The sequence below is a fragment of the Salminus brasiliensis genome, chromosome 24 (assembly GCF_030463535.1).
Source record: "Salminus brasiliensis chromosome 24, fSalBra1.hap2, whole genome shotgun sequence".
In the NCBI taxonomy this organism is placed as follows: Eukaryota; Metazoa; Chordata; class Actinopteri; order Characiformes; family Bryconidae; genus Salminus; species Salminus brasiliensis.
Window position 1 is genome coordinate 21,129,963 of NC_132901.1, and position 18,156 is coordinate 21,148,118.

At 41.2% G+C, this 18,156-nt stretch overlaps 1 protein-coding gene across 1 annotated transcript in view; it reads left to right on the plus strand.

Moving 5' to 3' along the window:
• fbxo41 (F-box protein 41) overlaps positions 1-10,411 on the plus strand; it is an 81,755-nt gene extending 71,344 nt beyond the window's left edge. Inside the window, exons 12-13 of the mRNA XM_072669932.1 lie at positions 1,061-1,176; positions 3,574-10,411. Coding sequence (XP_072526033.1) covers positions 1,061-1,176; positions 3,574-3,636 — 179 coding nt within the window. The 3' untranslated portion in view covers positions 3,637-10,411. The remainder of the gene's footprint in view (positions 1-1,060; positions 1,177-3,573) is intronic.
• Positions 10,412-18,156: the final 7,745 nt, after the last annotated feature.

Consider the following 18,156-nt stretch of genomic DNA (forward strand, 5'->3'; position numbering starts at 1 on the left):
GTGTAAGAGGCGCAGATTCCAATTTTTGCCCTCCTGGTCCCGTTTCAGACCAGCTGGAGAATATCCAGTAGTGTATACTGGTCAGCGGCTCAGGCTGAAAGGGTTCTGTCTATAGCGAATGTAAAGTGAGCTTGGACAGTGCGTTTTTTAGGCAGTTTCTTATTTAGCCTACTTGTCCGATACTGCTGCACCATTTAAGGTGGAACAGATATTTCAAATAAGGAGCCAACATCTGACTCGTACATAGGGTAGCCTCCAATATGTGCTGTGCTATTCAGCTCCAAATCCCTCTGCAGTCTGTTTGTAATTGTAGTGCTATAGAATTAATAGATAAATAAATTATAAAAACATTTAATAATTTAATACAACTAAAGAAATCTGCATTTCATAAGGCAAGAATATGGTGCTTTTGCCTTTGTAACCACTGTGAAAACATGTGAAGTAGAGGCTAAAAATGGGTGAGTTACCACAGTGCATTTAGGGCATTGTGCCTAGAAGATAACATTGCGTATGGCCCTGTTAACACTGATGAACTGACTTTAATGTGTTTATTGGGTGAGGACCTTTTGGAGCACATGAACTAACCTGTAACCTGAATGGAAACGTTTTGGCCTGCTAGCGTTGATAAATGAAAGCTTTTTTAGCAATCAGTATTCTCATGGGGGTAAAAAGGTCATCCTGATATGAACATTACTGGCCCTCTCTTGCCAAATTAAGAGCATAGAATTATTAAACAATATGCAATAGAGCAAAATGGGTGTTTAATGAAAATAGTAAAAAGTATATAGTATAGTAATAACCAGCACCACTTCAGAAGTAACTATTGACCCTTCATCCAAAAAAATCACACTCCTGTCACATCTGTTTAGTTTGATGGTTTGTAATTTGTCAGTAAATCTGACATTTTAATAGAAATTCTGTGTGTGTGTGTGTGTGTGTGTGTGTGTGTGTGTGTCTGAAAGGGCTAGCCAGCCTCTGGTCCACTGCATGTAGCAATGATGTTGAATTAATGATGAATCCCATCTTTCTCACATCTCCCCCTCTCTCTCTGACTCCGTAGGTGTGTGTCGTAACCTGAAGTCCATCGTTGTGCAAATAGGAATTGAAGATTATTTTGAAGACCCCAACAGCCCGGAGGCTAGAAAGCTCTTTGATGAGATGGTGAACAAACTTCAGGTATGGATGAATGTAAATTCAGGGTTATGATTGTCCTGTCATGAAATCACTAACATTCGTGTGCTGAACTTGCACCAATCGGCTGTAACATTAGCACCACCTGCCTAATATCCAGTACATTTACATTTACTTTTAAGGCCTTTTGCAGACGCTCTTATCCAGAGTGACTTACGAAAGTGCTTCCTCGAGCCATACTTGAAGCTCGAAGGGCTCTTGGTACTGACTGTAGTAGGGTCCCCCTTGTGCCGCCACAACAGATCTGACCTTTCGAGCCTTGGACCTCTGAAGGACATTAGCAAGTCCTGGAAGTTGTTAGGTGAGGCCTTCATGGATCACACCAGTGAGCCTTAGGTGCCCATGGCCCTGTCGCCGGTTCAATGGTTGTCCTTTTTTGGATCACTTTTGGAGTAATGACCGCTGCATACTAAAAAACAATGATGTTTTGGAGATGTTCTGACCCAGTCGTCTAACCATCACAATTTGGCTCTTTTCAAAGTGGCTCAGATTCTTATGACCGTTCACTTGCTCACTAATATATCCACCCCTTGACAGATGCCACTGTAGATGAAGATAATCAGTGTTTTTCACTTCACCTGTCACCTGTGATCCTAATGTTATGGCTGATCAGAGAAGTTCTTTATACAAAAAATTAAAATGGAAAGATACGAGGTTCTTGTGTCACTGCTGCGATTCATATCCTATTAGAAAACTTCTAGATGAATCCTAACGTGTCAGGCATCTAGGAGTTCCTCCTCTTGTAAAGCATCAGCAAGTTCCCACTAAAACCTTTGGCGTAAACCATGTGGTGCACATTCCAAAACTGGACAGTCTTGATCAGTCACCCCAAAGCGAAACAGCAGGGGTGAAGTAGCTCAAAGTGATAACCCGTCTGTGTAGCCGCCTACCACCAGACTAAAATTAACTAGCCAAAGCTGTTCTGGAGTAAGAGGCCATGGTGTTTCCTGTCTCAGGGCCTGGCAGGCTCAGATGAATCAGTGACATTAGGGGAGCCCTTGTGCCGCTACTTTAGTGAATTGTGAGTCAACTGAAAGTGACTCATCTTGTTTGCTTGCTCCAGACTTAAGAGCTCAGGGGAACTTCTGCTGAGACTAAGGACGGAGAAGACTTTCACAGGAAGGGATGAAAGTGGAAGATTTCACCAATAGCCACAGTTCAGTTTTACTTTTAAGGGTCAAAGGTGTGAGATCACTGACGTACAGGCCATCTGTTCTGCAGCTTGATTTGAAGTGCTACTTTTTTTTCAACGTCATTTCAAACCTAATTTGGTTTTATGCTTTCTGTGAAACCAATACATCTCCTCTGGGTGTTTTTGTTTATTGAAAAGGATTGAAGTTATTGGGTCTTTTAAATGGGTTTAAAGCTGTTCTCTGTGTTCTTTTAAATAATTGATGAATTAGGAATCTGAATCTTTCCAGAGTGACACATTAATAAAGTAAGACTTAGAGACAGAAAATATGGTGGTTGCTTAATAATTCTTTTATCTTAACACCTATTATTCAGTTATGAATCCTAATACAGAATAATTTGGTATCTGTTTTGGTCCCACAGGGTTCTATTGTAGGGCCTATAAAACTGATTATGTAATTCTAAAATCAAGGTACTTGGTATCAAATATCAAGGTCAAAAGTGTATTCCAACTTTTGTTGGAGCAACTCTCTAAGGCCTTCTACTAGATTTTGGAGCGTTGCACCCCACTTCATCCCCAACTTCCCTACTCATCCCAAAAGTATTGGATGGAGCAAAAAACATCATTCACTGCTCTACAGTTCAAAGCTGGGGGGCTTTATACCGCTCTAGCCCATGCCTGGCACCAATTGGCTCATGTTTATCTTCTCCAGAGAGTCCTATTGTGTTGACAGTACTTCTCTACAGGGACTAGACAAGCTGTGTGTCTGCTTTTGTATAGCTGTCAGCAATGGGTTCATTAGAAGGGTGTCCACAAACAATTGGCCATATAGTGCACCCACGTTTAGTGGTGTGGTGACTAAATCCCTACGTCTGCTAAACTTCAAAACTGCATTACAGTCCACACAACGTGAATGTCTAACCTTGTTAGACGTTGATATGTCGCTGGTTTTACGTCATGGTGATGAGTAAGTAAAAATCAACGTCTCTCTGATGTTGGAGCTTTGATATCAGCTCAATATTGATTGTTTTTTAACGAACATGTGACTTTGGTTACCAACCAAAAATGTATGTCTGTAAAGACATTTAGATTTCCTGATTAGACTAACATTGAATGTCTGTCTGATGTTGGAGTTCAGCATCTTTCAGATGTCCATTTGACATTATGTTCTATTTGTTGCCATAATTTTTGAAGCGTTTGAAGAGCTTTCATGAAGAGATTTTATGACTTGTACCTTCCCCCACATCTAGGCGCTGAAGAAGAGACCCGGCTTCTCCAAAATCCTCCACGTCAAGGCTGATGGTTTGTGCTAACCCCCACACTACTGTGAAGGAACCCAGCACAGGGTTGTGAAATCCTCCAACCTGACCAAGTCATTATCTGCTCTAAGAAAAAGGCTGAAACTCCATCTTCAGTCTCAGCTACCATGTCACTGACGAACAGGAACCTCTACAGTATTATTGAAGACAGAAGACACACACAGCCAAGAACCTTGGGATTTTGAAGTACAGTCTTCAGAGGGACATTGTGATCCGTCCCCCTCGACGCTGTTCCAGCTGCACAAGCCAAAACAGATTAGGATCATGGGCTGAGTTTCAATGGATAAGACGTGTTCTTTGACTTTGCCAGACCCTGTCTTGAACACGACTTTGTTTCAGACGTCCACGTTCATGTCTTTTCCTCCTTATAGCACACAGCTGCAGTCTGTCTGAAGTGACCTCTTCTTCCAGCCAAGAAAAAATGAAGGTTTCAAAGCTGGTGGACCATGGAACTCAAGCAGCACATAGTTAGGAAGGTACATACTGAGGATGTGTATGGGTGAGTGTGTGTGTGTGTATGTGTGTATGTGGTGCACAGTTTTGCTCCCTGGTATCAAGCAAAACTCAAAATCAGCGTACCATCACCACCATTGACCTGGGTTAGCATCCTAATGGTCATATTTCTGAAGAACACTCAATCACATTAACAACACCAGCTTCCCCTTTGGTGAACTTAGGCCCTCATATAAGGAAATGGAAATATATCCCTATAGCAGCTTTGTCCTGTCCAATCAAAGAAAATCCCAGGATGTAGAAGAAGAATGCCAGCCAGTGTCCATCAGTCTGCTCCCATCAGCTGAATCGGCAACTTATGTCCAGCTATCTTTCACAACATATCACGTCATGAAGGGTTATTGCTCTGGTGTGTGCCCAGTTTAGGATCTACCTCTTCTTGAACTGGGTTGCATGCTGTTTTGTGGTGCCCTCCTTTAAAAATGTACCATTTCCAGATGTACGTTTTTGTAGAAGGAGCCTAAAAACGAATCTTCTGGTTATTTGAGTAATTAAGAATCCATGGTGCCATTCATGTCCTTGAAGAACATCAAGGGTTGTAGACTCACTCTGTGTCAGTATGTGCATTTTCATAGAGCGCAGTAGTGGGCCTTCATGAAAAGGAGAACATTCAGATTTGGTAGACGTGGTGCTATCACTACATATTACTGTATGTTCTCATAATCTTCTTATCAATCCATGGAAAGCCTTTTTTATTGTATGTGAGCCTTTTTGGTTGTTCCTGCAGCTTAGTTTGGCTCCCGGTTGTGCTACTGACCAAGACGGAGGAGATGAATGGTGCTGCAGCTTCAGCTTCGTTCATTTGTTTGAAGCATCCCTATTGGAAGCCACTGGATGGTGTCCTTACATTCTGCCTTTCTTTTGAGTGGGTTATGGCCATGGATTGATTAGTGTAGATCCCCCCAAAAGCTCAAGGATTGGACCTACTAGAGCAAACCACCTAATTTCAAGAACCCCCCCCCCCTCCCAGGCCTTAGACTTCTTGGAACTCTCAAAACAGCAGATTAACCTCATTATCTCCTCCACCCTTGTTTGCTTCCTTTTGCATTCATGAAACATTCATAAGGTCCTACATTTATCTTGACTCGTGTTTGTTGGGTAGAGATTAAGTTGAGTTGAGTTTGATGCAGCTTGCTAAACTCTTGATTTTGCCAAGATTTAAGAACATCTGGAGATGTTACAGTATGCCATAGCTCTGATGTTCCTTCAGAAACTTGCTGATGCAATAATAACAGATGCAGGCAATGGTTTCTACCAGTTTTCTGCACTCTCGGTACTGTACCGGTTACCCGTCAGGCATTGGTGTTCCCCTTGGACCAGCCTTCGAGATCCAACCTTGTCTACTCCAAGTGCTTTAGTCCAGGGGGATCACTCCCAAGGTGCAATGCTGTACTTCCTGTCTTAAAAAAAGAAAATTGGAGTGGATTGGATTCTGACGAGTTCCCTGTAGGGACCACTGTACACATTCTTCAGTTTGTGTAAAGAGTGGAAGGGTTGGTGTAGGATGGTTGTTGTGGTGCTCAGAGGAACATGGCGACTCTCTCCCCAGTTCAAACCACAATGCTAATCAAGTAGAAGCGAGTTGGTGAGATATTATTGCTCATTCAACATTCCTTTGGTTCTTAATGAGGACTGGTGTTTGGTTCTAACTTCCGGTACTGGAGTTTTGGTACCGGAACTGTGCACACCTTCAGCAAAGCCCACTCGTCTACGTTTTGAGTTCCTGACAATCTGGTCTCCTGAAGACTTTAAAAGTTGTACATATATCGTTTATGCAGATCTAAGGAATTATGTTATGTTAATATTCTGAGGTGGAAGTGAAGAGAAAAAAAACGAAAAACTTTAAAGTTCTGGAGCATCCTCAAGGTCCTCCACTCTAAACAAAGTTTCTTTTTCTTTCCAAAGTTTCTTCTGTGGTGCCCAGGTTCAACCACATGAAATACGTCTTTCAAAGAGTAGTGTGGAATTTGCAGTACGTTGTGTATCATAGATGCTTTATATATTGAATGTGTATCAGAGTCCTATAGAGATGGAAATTATTTAAAAAGAGAGCATAAAGTTTATTTGAGCTATTTATTTCTATAAAAAATGTCTATAATGATGGCATGTTTGTGTTCAAGCATAATACATCATGTTGCCTTCTTAACTGTTCGACTATAGTTGCTAGAATATTAGATGTAAGAGCTTTACTGCTTGCTATGTTTCATTTTTAGACTGAGCAATCTTTGCACCATAATATTTAAAAAAAAAAAAGAGGGTAAAATGCTAATGTTTAGTATTAAGGTGTTATTTGATGTCACTTTGTTTAATGTTGAGCTTTTTGCAGTATTTGGCATACAATGCACTTTTTATCCAGGCTCATTCCGAGATCAGTGATTGCTAGTTCTATATCATTCCCTAACAAACCCATTCTCTCTTCAGTAATGCCATGCAATCCTTTCTGTTACTGTGTTTCTCTCTCTCGTGCCAAAACACAACTTTTCTGTGATCGGAAAAGCCAGCTTTACCATGACAAACGGTATTTTCCAAGTGTTCCAACATAACAGCATGGTTTTAGGGGTGTAACGGTACGTAAAAGTCACGGTTCGGCATCAGCAGCCGGAGTCAGAGAGAGCACAATTAGCCGTGATCTCTTCAGGTGGGTAGATGGGGGTCTTTTTTTTATTACTCTTAGACAATGTTGGAAGGCACATATGCCTGTTATCTGGTGCGGTGGAGATGGGGACCGGGCACTTTCCTCCAAGCACTTTCCTCAGAGCGTGTAAGTCTCCTCCCCTCCCCCTTCTAGTGTTGGTGCTCGGGGGAGCTACAAACAGGAGGGTTAATTGTCAGTACCAAATTAGGGGGAAACAAGGAAACATTTGACAAACAAATGATAAAAAAGTCACAATTCAGGTCGAACTATGGTTACAGTAGTCGTCGAACTATACAGTACAGTACTACTAGGGAAAACAACAGAAAAACGTCCTTAGGTTTTCTTATGGACGAGAAACCAGAGAGAGGAGATAGGAACAAGAAGAGTGGTGGGGGGCAAACAAGACTACAGCTACCATAGCAGTTACTCCTAATTCACTACAGTTCCCACAATGGAATTGCAAATTCAACAGCTTACAGCTTAAGGTTTTAGCACTAGGGGAAATACTGTATTTACCATAATAGCATGTTCCATGTATTCTCTGTGCAACTGCTTGCTCCAAACCGTGACCCAGAACCTTTATTCTCATACCGTCATAGTTCATTATGAATACACATACCTTTACACCCCTACCTGGTTTTATCATAGCAGTGAAGTACATTGAGCATCAAAGATGAGTTTAAGACTGCAGTGCTTTGGTAAACTAGGCCCTCAGTGGTCTTTGGTGAACACCTACCTACTAGAACAAATGATTGTAGAAGTCCATTTTAAAATGTAGGACAGTTGCACAATATAAAATCACACATTACAAATGCTACTAGTGATACAAGAGGTTCTAGGAAAGTTCTGCTTAATGGTTTATTATTTATTGAACAGTTTGCCTTGGTTTGATTAGGGGTGTAACGCTACACAGAATTTAAAATCCAATTCAAAACAATGCAGTAGTGTCTCAGTATGATGCATTTTTCAACTGAGCAAAATGTTGCTTCATAATATTATTAACATGTTATTGTTAATATGCATGAACATTAAGTAATTTCAGGTCCAGTACTGTTCAAAATATTGTTGCTATAAAATAAAGTTCTGAATATTCCCTTTGAGTTTAAACCATTTGTATGTTTAAAATCAGAGCTCTAATTCTGTACTACAGACTAGACCCCAAAAATCACCCCTAGAATTTATCATCAATTTATTAAAAGCCCAGTCATTCGACTGTGGGCGTGTGCATAACATAAGCCCCGCCCTTTTGCTCCCACTTTATTCTAGTTCATCTTATTTGGCCATGCCCACCTTTAAGAGTTTGTTTCTTCTGCCTTTGTGTTAGAAATTTGGGTCATTTCTCATCAGAGGGTTTTTGCTCATATCATATTCAGAGTGAATGCGGTCTGAAGGAGGCTACTGCTGTGGACACTGATTATAAAGTAGCTAGCTATGCTAACTCAGCAATCCAGCAGGCTATTTAACTTTTTAGAGCTCTAACAAAGAGATCAGAGTGTTGTGGGGCAGCATTTTCAAAGAGGAAGAGAGCCTTGTGTTTATGGTTGAAGGTGCTAAATTTAAAACATCCCCCCAAACCTCCAATTATCTGCTTTTACCATTTTGTGGAGGGGAAACCAACACTAGAACATCCCTACCCAGAGAAACAGCTTGATAATAAAGCTCCGGTGAAGTGGATGGTTGAGTGCTTATGAGGCTCTTAGGCTTGCTCATTGGCTAACCTCTTACCTGGCAGCCTCACAAGCACCCAACACATCCTCACAAGCACCCAACACGTCCTCACAAGCACCCAACACGTCCTCACAAGCACCCAACACGTCCTCACAAGCACCCAACGCGTCCAAAGCTTCACCGAGTTTGCTCTCTACAAAATGGTAAGAGCAGATGTATGGCTGTTTGGGTAGATGTTTGGAATTTAGCACCTTCAACCACAGGTGGTGGATATAAGTTATATGGTGCCTCACAAGACTCACTGTGTTTACTATCGCTGGGCCTGTATTGTAGCACCGGAGGTTCTAACACAAAGTAAGCAAAGATGCCCCATCTATTTGTTATATGGAAATGGTAATGGAAAATAAGGTGAATAAGATGCACCAAGATGCCTAGTCTGCATTATTCACCACAGTAAATAACAGACCCTCAGAAGTGATCAAGTGCATATTGGCGACACATTGGCTATTATTTCAGATATATTCAAATTCTGACATCGTTACACCTCTAATTCCTGGAGATGTTTAAGGTGGAATTGTCAGTCAGTGAGCACTTTCTCAAACAGGTCTTGGACTTGTAGGGAACTCCCCACTGATAATCACTTTTAGTCTAAGACTGGACCAAATTGTCCGATTGTCGAATGAAACGTGAAGACAGTAGTGCGTCTCCTCTCATTGTTTCTGCCCTGTGGAAACATCCCTGATGGCTTCTTTGTCCACATTTTAGTGAAGTTTTGCTTGAATTGAATCACTTTTAAGATGTTAGCAGAACTCTCAACTGATGCAAGCCCACCGTTTTTTAGCTTTCAAGCCAGGCCATCGTAGAAACAATGAGTTTACTAGTGGTGTTAGCTGTTTTAAAGTGCCAGGTGTTGTCTCGTGTGGCTGTTCTGTAAAGCCTTGTATCCATACCGCCAAGCAATCAGAGCCGATATTAACGGGACGTCTGAAAAAAAGACAACGAGTGTACAAAGCTGATATGAAAATAGTTTGATTTCTACTTCCATCGCAAAGTGAGATAGTGAGTGTAAGTGAAATAGTAATGCTACATTATATTTACGACAAAATGTGTGTGAAAGAGAGAGAGAGAGAGAGACGTCGCTCACATCTTCTCATTGAGAAACAACAAAAAATAAACCATCTCAAACATCTCTGGACTGCTACACAGCTATTTATACTGTACATATCAAGCGCTAGAACCTAGAACTGACAAACTGTTGGCTTTTATGATGATATTTCCACGCCGTTTGTTTTGTAGCTAGCGTTTGTCTACTTTAAAAACCTTGCGTTGGAAATGGTCTGTTCCCAGATGCCTCCAGCAGGAGGCCTATCTGTCTCTTCTCTTCTTCCAGGTTCTGTACTGTCTACACCTTCAAAGATGCCTCCAATCTCCTGCTGAGGTTTTCTGTTCTCATAATACTTACTTAGCTAAACCCAGACCTCTTCTGCACATGCTCCTGGTGTGAATGATTGTACTCTGCGCTCATCTCGTCAGTAATGTAGACATACATGCATTACCTCAACACGTCGGCTACTGGAGAGAGACTTATTTTCTAAGGACTGTCATAAGAGCAAGGTGGCGCTGTTTCCTAGAACCCTGTACAGATCATCATGGTCGTCATCTACGAGCGCTTCTTCTCTGCCAACAAAAACGTTGAGGAACTGATGTTCATCTCTGAGTTTTGGACCCTCTGGTCATCATTGCCTGGCCTACTTTTCTGCTGACTGCTGACCGCATCATGTGTTACAGTTAGCTTAGCCTGCTCAGTCGACTTTAATCCTCTGCAAGTCTCTATCACAGTTTGCATTGCGTGACAAAAGAAAAAATAAGAGAAAAAAGTGTGACCCAAACGTTTACATTCCGAGTTTCATGCAGTTTTCAAACACAATTAAAAAACGGAATACATGAAACCTACAGTCGAGTCTGTGTTTTTGTTGGCTTGTCTGTTTGTTTGTTTTATGGAATGTATTTTGTCTCTTTATGAGGACTAACATTTAGCTTTATTATTATGTAGCTTTATTAAGCTGACATATCAACCATATCTAAGTCCTGATTGGCTCCCTGTTGGAATATGTGTTGGAAATGCACCATGAAGGCCTTTGCAGAGCTGTTTGAGATCCATGAAGGCTTCTGCGAACATCTAAAACTCTTAAAGAACAATCCCAAACGTGTTCAAAGTTCCTACATAATGAAATGCTTAAGATATAAATAAGATCATTCTGAGTGGTTTGGAAGTTCTCAGGAACTTAGGAGTCACAATTGTTTACAGCGGTGGTAAATGGGCGTCTGAAAAGTTCTGCAAAGTTCTGCAAAGTTCTGAATGCCTCAAAAAACTACAATGTAGACAAAACTATTGGGACCCCTCCTGCTCCTACTTATCTTTCTGAGATGCTACCACCCTTCACCCGGTAACCCTATTATCCTGCCCTTTTGGTCATCATTCAAATCATAACCTTTGCCCATGACAATCGTTTGGCATTCTGCTACAACTGACTGGTGTGCTCGCTTATTTATACATGCAGCAAATCCTGTCATGTGCATCTGTGACAGTGGGCGAAGGGTGGTAGCATCTCAGAAAACGCTAACTTCGGATGTTCTAGAGCCACTGTAGTGAAGTTGTACAGGAAATGGACTTCTCCCACATTGATGCTTTCCAATGCCATAACAGTGGTGCCCCACGGGCCACTAATGTCGTACAGGCAATTGAGTCGTACATAGCAATTGATGCCCCACTGTGTAGCAGTTAACCTCCCTAATGAACACCTTCCATCACCTAATACGGTCCATGCCACAACATCTTGCTAGTGTCATCCAAACCAAGGTTGGTAATTTTGTAGATGGTCATAATATTCTGACATGACCGTATTCAAACACTTTCTGGAGGATTTTATCAAGCACTGGTGACCAGTTTCTACGGGTAAAGTAACTACCTTCATTCAAGGCCTACATTTGTTAACTCTGAAGACTGACTGTGGGCTGTGGTGCCCACAAGGGGGCAGTAATGCTTTACTTTTTAATAAGCTCCCAATGTTTCATTCATTGTTTAAATTACCAGTTGAATGGTAGGGATGAATCAATTATTTTGGTCTATTCTAAAGGACAGCCCTACGTCCCAGCGTTGCACCCTCAGCATTCCAGCCATGAACAGGCATGTTGAGCGTGTCGTAAATGGTGTACATGCAAACTGACCTCATTACCTGTATTAATCTTGATACAGTCATATAGTTGAGTCTTTTATAGTCCTATTAGTGTCATTATTAGCCGTTAAGTTTGATTTAAGCACCTCTAACTGTAGGAAATGTAGTCATGTTTATTTTTAGTGAACCCTACCTGACCCTGCCTGCTTCTTTGCCAGGTGTGCAAGGCGTGGAGTGTTTAGCAGGTGAGCTCTCTGATAAGGCTTATCACAACTTAGCTGCAACTGCCAGGTGCTTCAGCGTGTGTTTGTGTATGAGTGTGTGAGAGTGTAGCTAGTGGGTCAGTGGGCCACATCATGCAGGCCAGCGTAAATACAGGCAAGCCTGATCTGTGGAAGCTGATTACTTAGACTTAGTCTTACCTACAGAGACGGGCACTAGAGGCTAATCAGGAGCTCCTAGTCCGGCGCCTGTGAATGGGCGAGGTTAGATAGTCTGTGAGTCACATTGTAGCTCCAAAAATCACAATCATCAAATAGGTATGCTAATCATTTGTGTGTCGGGGGTGTACATAGAATAAGCCACGCCCCCTTGATGTACTGCAATGTCTAGCTTGGCCATTGATTGTTTTTTTATTGACAGTGGTTTTCACACTCCTAAAAACAAAGGTGCTTCAGAGGGTTCTTCAAGTTAAGCCATAGAAGAATCACTTATGTTTATTGTTTATTTGTTGTTTATTAAAAAACAAAGGAAAACACACATACCTACATATACACACATACCTACATACACATGAGACTATAGCTTAGTTGCATAAAGAGCTCTATTATGTTTGTAATAGAGGTGAATGTGGACCATTAAATAGTACCTCTGTATTAAGTGAAGCTTCTGTAGACTTTTAAAAGGTTTGAGTTCTTGACTTTTGGTTCTGTTAAGAGCCATGTTGGTAACAGAGACCTTTTAAAGGTCTAAAGAACCTTCACTTGATGAAAAGGTTCTTTATAAGACACTTATGAGAGGAACATATCAGTGGCACACTCTTAAAAACAAGGGTGCTTCAGAGAGTTCTTCAAAATAAGCCCTAGAAGAACAACTCATGTTTGTATTAGAGGTGAGTTTGAGCGTGAAGAACCTTTACATTGTACCTCGACATTAGGTAAAGCTTAAAAACGTATGAGCAATGCTATAGAAGAACTACTTTTGGTTCTGTAAAGAGCCATGCTGATAATGGAGATCTTTTAAAAAGGCCTGAAGAACCTTCCCGTGATGAAAAGGCTCTTCACACTCATGTTGTTCACAAACAGGGTTCCTAAGGACACCAAAAGTGGGTCTTCTAGACATGTGTGTGTGTGTGTGTGTGTGTGTGTTATTAGTCTATAATTGTGACTTAGATTATGACCAGTCCAAATTTTATTAATAATCAGAGCAGAAGTTCAGAAGGGTTCTCTTACTTGCTGCTTGCCATAACTGTCATTGAGGCCAGATCCAAACCTGGCAGAAGATCAGCTGTACTGAAGGCGCCTCGAGGTGGGGGTGGTATAATTGTCTGAGGGTTATCTTTACTCAGGGCCAGGCCTAGAACCAAATACGCTACATCACAGATTATGTTCTACGTTCTTGGAATCAGTGTATTAATAACACACTGGTATTAAACGGAATGGTAATGTGAGTGAAATCCCAGCAGGCCACTGCCAGTGTGGCCAATGACATGACTCAGTGTTATGATTATGATTGTATGTTTTGAGTCTTGCATGGAATTACTGATGAAAATGCACCTTAAGCTGGAATTGCCACAGGTCTTCTTTGCTAAGCCTTAAAAGACAAAAAAGGAGGTGCCCTAGAAGAACCAATATCAGCTCTTTGGAGGTGTGGGTGTGAGGAACCTTCAAATTGGTAAAAAAAAATTAACATCAGTTGAAGGATTGTTAGACCTTTAATCCCTTAAACCTCAGACTTATTCTTTTTTTCATTTTAACTTTTGTACCTGCTAATCAGTACCTTCATAATTATTTAGTAACTACTAATTACGCAGTACTTACTATTTACTACTAACATCTACTAATGACTATTTATTTAGTAATCATTTAATAATTATTTGTACCTGCTAATTATTTAGTATATTTTAACTGTTTTATTTATTGAGTATTTAATATTCCTCAGGTAGTAATTATTCAGTAATTATTCAATTATTCATTACTCAGTATCCACTATTTACTACTAACTACTACTGAGTATTATTTATTTAGTTATTAATAACTAGTAATTCAGTAGGTAGTAATTATTCAGTAACTACTAATGACTGCATAATTAGCAATCATTCAGTGTCTAATAATTATTCAGTTCCTACTAATTATTCAGTAGCTAGTAATTATTAATTAACTACTAATGGCTGTTTAGATAGCAATTATTCAATGCATACTAACTATTCAGTAGCTAGTAATTATTCAGTAGCTAGTAATTATTCAGTAGCTAGTAATTATTTAGTAGCTAGTAATTATTCAGTAACTACTAATGGCTGTATAGGTAGTAATTATTCAGTGCCTACTAATTATTCAGTAGCTAGTAATTATTCAGTAACTACTAAGTATTGTATAGGTAGCAGTTATTCAGTAACTACTAATAATTCAGCAGGTCATAACTATTCAGTAACTACAAATTTGTCTATAGGTAGTAATTGTTCAGTACCTACTAATTATTCATTAGGTACTAATTATTCAGTAACTACTAATTATTCAGTAACTACTAATTATTCAGCAGGTCGTAACTATTCAGTAACTACTAATTTGTCTATAGGTAGTAATTGTTCAGTACCTACTAATTATTCATTAGGTACTAATTATTCAGTAACTACTAATTATTGTATAGGTAGTGATTATTCAGGAACTACTAATTATTTACGAAGTACTAATTATTTGCGATGTATTATGACCCTAATGCGTACCGTGTGGTATGTGCATACTTACAAACAGGCCTTTAGGGTTAAAAGGGTTTAAAAGGTTGGAGTGATGCCATAGAAGAACCACCCCTAGATTTCACTAAGAACCATGTTTGTGGACGTGTGTGAAAAAAACCTTTAAATTGGTAAAGAACCTTTACATCAAGCTTCTGTAGATCTTTAAAAAGTTTTTCACATTCACGCATCTCTACTACAGACTATGGCATTGCTCAAAGAACCACCTGAAGCACCTGAAGCATCATGAAGTCGTTACATAAAGCTACATAAGTGGATTAAAAGATTAAAATCATGAAGTAACAAACGAGAGGAATGTAGGATAGCTCCTTTAAGAGCTCATTGTAAACACTCAAGGCTTTGAGAGATCAGCTGTATAAGAGTACGGTACATGTAGCTGGATTAATAAAGGATTGGACGGACCCACGCATCCTCTTGTCTGAACAACTCTGAGCTCGTTCCTCACGTCGCCAGATTTCTCACGTCTCTCCTAAGTATTACTCATTGTGCCGAGTGTGTATTCAGCACGTAGAGGAGGCTGGCATTTCTCTCATTAACTCCATCTCTCTAGAAGTCACACCAGGAGCCATTCCTCACCTTCTTCTGCTGCTCTAGTTCTTCAGGATCTGTCCAGGACTTATATAACAAGGAGTGGTCTCACACATGCACTCACCTCACCCTGCATTTGTCCTGTAGGACAGAAGACATTGGAGGTCTAGTTATTGTTGCTGTTTTGGTATACACTGAATTTTATCTATATGTCCAAATGTTTGTGGACACCCCTGCTAATGACTCATGCACTCAGCTACTTTAAGTTGCAGCCATTGCTGAAACAGATGCAAATGCATACATACACACACACACACACACACACACACACACACACACACACACACACACAGCTTGTCTACTACCTGTAGAGAAGTACTGCTAATAGTAATGCCGAATGCCAGGTGTGGGGTATAGGGGTATAAAGCCTCTGAAAATGTGTTCTCTGGAATGATGGTGCTTTATCTACCCACCTGGAGAGCACAGCCAATTGTGCTCACTCGCGCCCCGGCTGCTGATGGCAAACAGCATGTCCCAAGCCTCGAAACAGGGTTTCTTTGGTCATAGTGGCAGTAGCTTAGTACGTTGGAGCATTCGTATGCCCTCTTTTTAAATGTCCTTATTTTTTCCAATACTACCAATAGTGCCAATACTACCAATAGTGTCCAGACGTCTGAAGGTGGTTCTCCTCGTTCTTGTGTTTGAAACACTGGCACAGTCTTTTTGTAGAAGCTTGAGATGGGTTACATTGTCGTCAGCTGTTTTTGGCTTGTATTGAACTTTGTATTGGTCTGGGAATCTGTTGCTTAGATGTCAGCAACCCTTATGGGTCCCTACTTTGAAAACCCTTTGAAAATAATAATAATAATAATGTTACATTTCTATATCGCCTTTCACAGACCAAATGACAGTGGGCGTTGAAGATGGAAAAAGAGTAAGACAAGCGAATAGACAAAGCTAAGGAGTTCCAGAGGACCAGAGGACTTATCAGAGGACCTAAGGACATAAAAAAGGGGCATGAGGACATAAAAGTTGGTGCAAGGCCTTAAAGGACAGGGGTCAGCAGACTCAGTAAGCAGCTGGGTGTTGAATGTACTGAAGAAAGTGCTGAGTTTTAGAAGGTAATCCATGACACAACGAATTGCTATAATCTAACCACATACACTAGCGTACTCTCAGCGTCTTCGGAAAGGAGAGCAGGGGGTGGAGTCTAGCAATACTGCAAAGCTGAGACTTGAGTCAAATAGGACACCACTTTTGTTTTTGCAGCAGAAGATGAGCTGATATGGGTGCCATCAACATCAAAAATGCAGTCTGAATAGGCAGAGACGGCTGATTTGGAACCAGCACTGAAACCCTGATTAGTCTTTGGTGGAACGTGACAAAAGTAGCTAGGAGACGACTTAAGCCTGTCTGCTGGAGAAAGAGACCACATTGCATCAGCAGAGGGTTTAATGCGAGTGGACAGAGAGAGCTCGCTGACCACATTCTGCTCACGTTCCTATCCTCCTGTGACGGCACTACATCTGAACCACATTTGCACACTGCAGAGCGCTGGACTCCACAGAGAGGAGGACGAGCCTGTAGGCGATGAGCATGGGACAGAAGGAGACTGTCCTGCACTCTGCTTGGAGGGTCGATGCAGCTCATTTACAATGATGTAGGACCTGTTCGCCTTCTTGCAAACAGCTGGTGGTGGGAAAGTCCATGAGGGCATCATTAAGAAGGTGTGGATTCAAGTGCAAGTGCAAGTGTAAGCAGGATTCACAGTTCAGATGCATCAATACCTCTGGAGCACTGAGTTATTAATCAGAGGGTTGTGGGTTCAGTACCCTGGTACTTGTATTGATGCTGTTGGGCCCTTGACCAAGGCCCTTAACCTTTCCTACTCCAGGGTTGCTGTAGCACGGTTGATCCTGCGTTGATGGATGGAGTGGTAGAGGGCTTAGAAATAGAGCCATAGAGGAACCATTTTTGGTTCCATGGTAAGCTATTTTTTTGGAGGCCTGAGTGTGAAGAACCTTTAAATAGGTAAAGAACATTTACATCCACTTCACACTCATCCCATATTTACCAAAAGGTTCTCTATGAAACCAACAGATGAAGGTCTTCTAATAAGATGGCAACTCAAGTCATACAGTGACATGCAAATCTTTAATTATACATAACATGGACAGAAGTATTGGGACACCTGCTCATCTATTGTTTCTTGCAACATCAAGGGTATTAAAAAAGAGATTATTCTGCTTTTGTTGGGGTAACTGTCTCTACTGTCCAGGGAAGAAGGCTTTCTACTAGAGTTTGGAGGAGCATTGCTGCGAGCATTTGATTGCATTCAGCGACAAGAGCATTGGTGAGGTTAGTATGTTGGATGATCCCCACCCCACCTCATTGCCCAACTCCCAAACTCATTCCAAAAGTATTGGATGGAGCACCACCAACCATAATTCCAGAGACCATGGTGCCACTGCTCCATGTTCAATGCTGGGGGGGCTTTATAGCCCTCTAGCCCACACCTGGCATTAGGCAGCATGGTGCCAATAGGTTCATGTTTATTTGCTCCAGAGAGTCCTATTCTACTGGCAGTACTAGACAAGCTGTGTGTCAGCAGTGGGTGCACCTTAAAATAGCTTAATGCGTTCATTAGAAGGGGTGTCCACAAACATTTGACCTGATTTGGACTTGTGGGCTTGTTTGGGAGATTTCTGCCCATTCTTCTTTACGAAAGACTTCAGAGTTCACAGGGAAACTCAGATGCTGCGGGTTCATGCTCAATTCTGAGTTCAGACCCGAATGTCATGTTGGAACCTCAACTCTTAACAGAACTGTTATCACATGTAATTCCAGGCAAGCTGCCACATTTACTTTCTCTGAGGACTGATTGGCTGTTGAGCTAAAGTTGACCGAGATGGTGCAACTATTCGTTTACTGAACGCGTCGCCCTACAAGCGCCCTTCTGTCCGAGCGGGTTGCCTGATAAGAGGGATCGAGTTGAGCTCTCTGACTGCTGCAGCAAACACTGA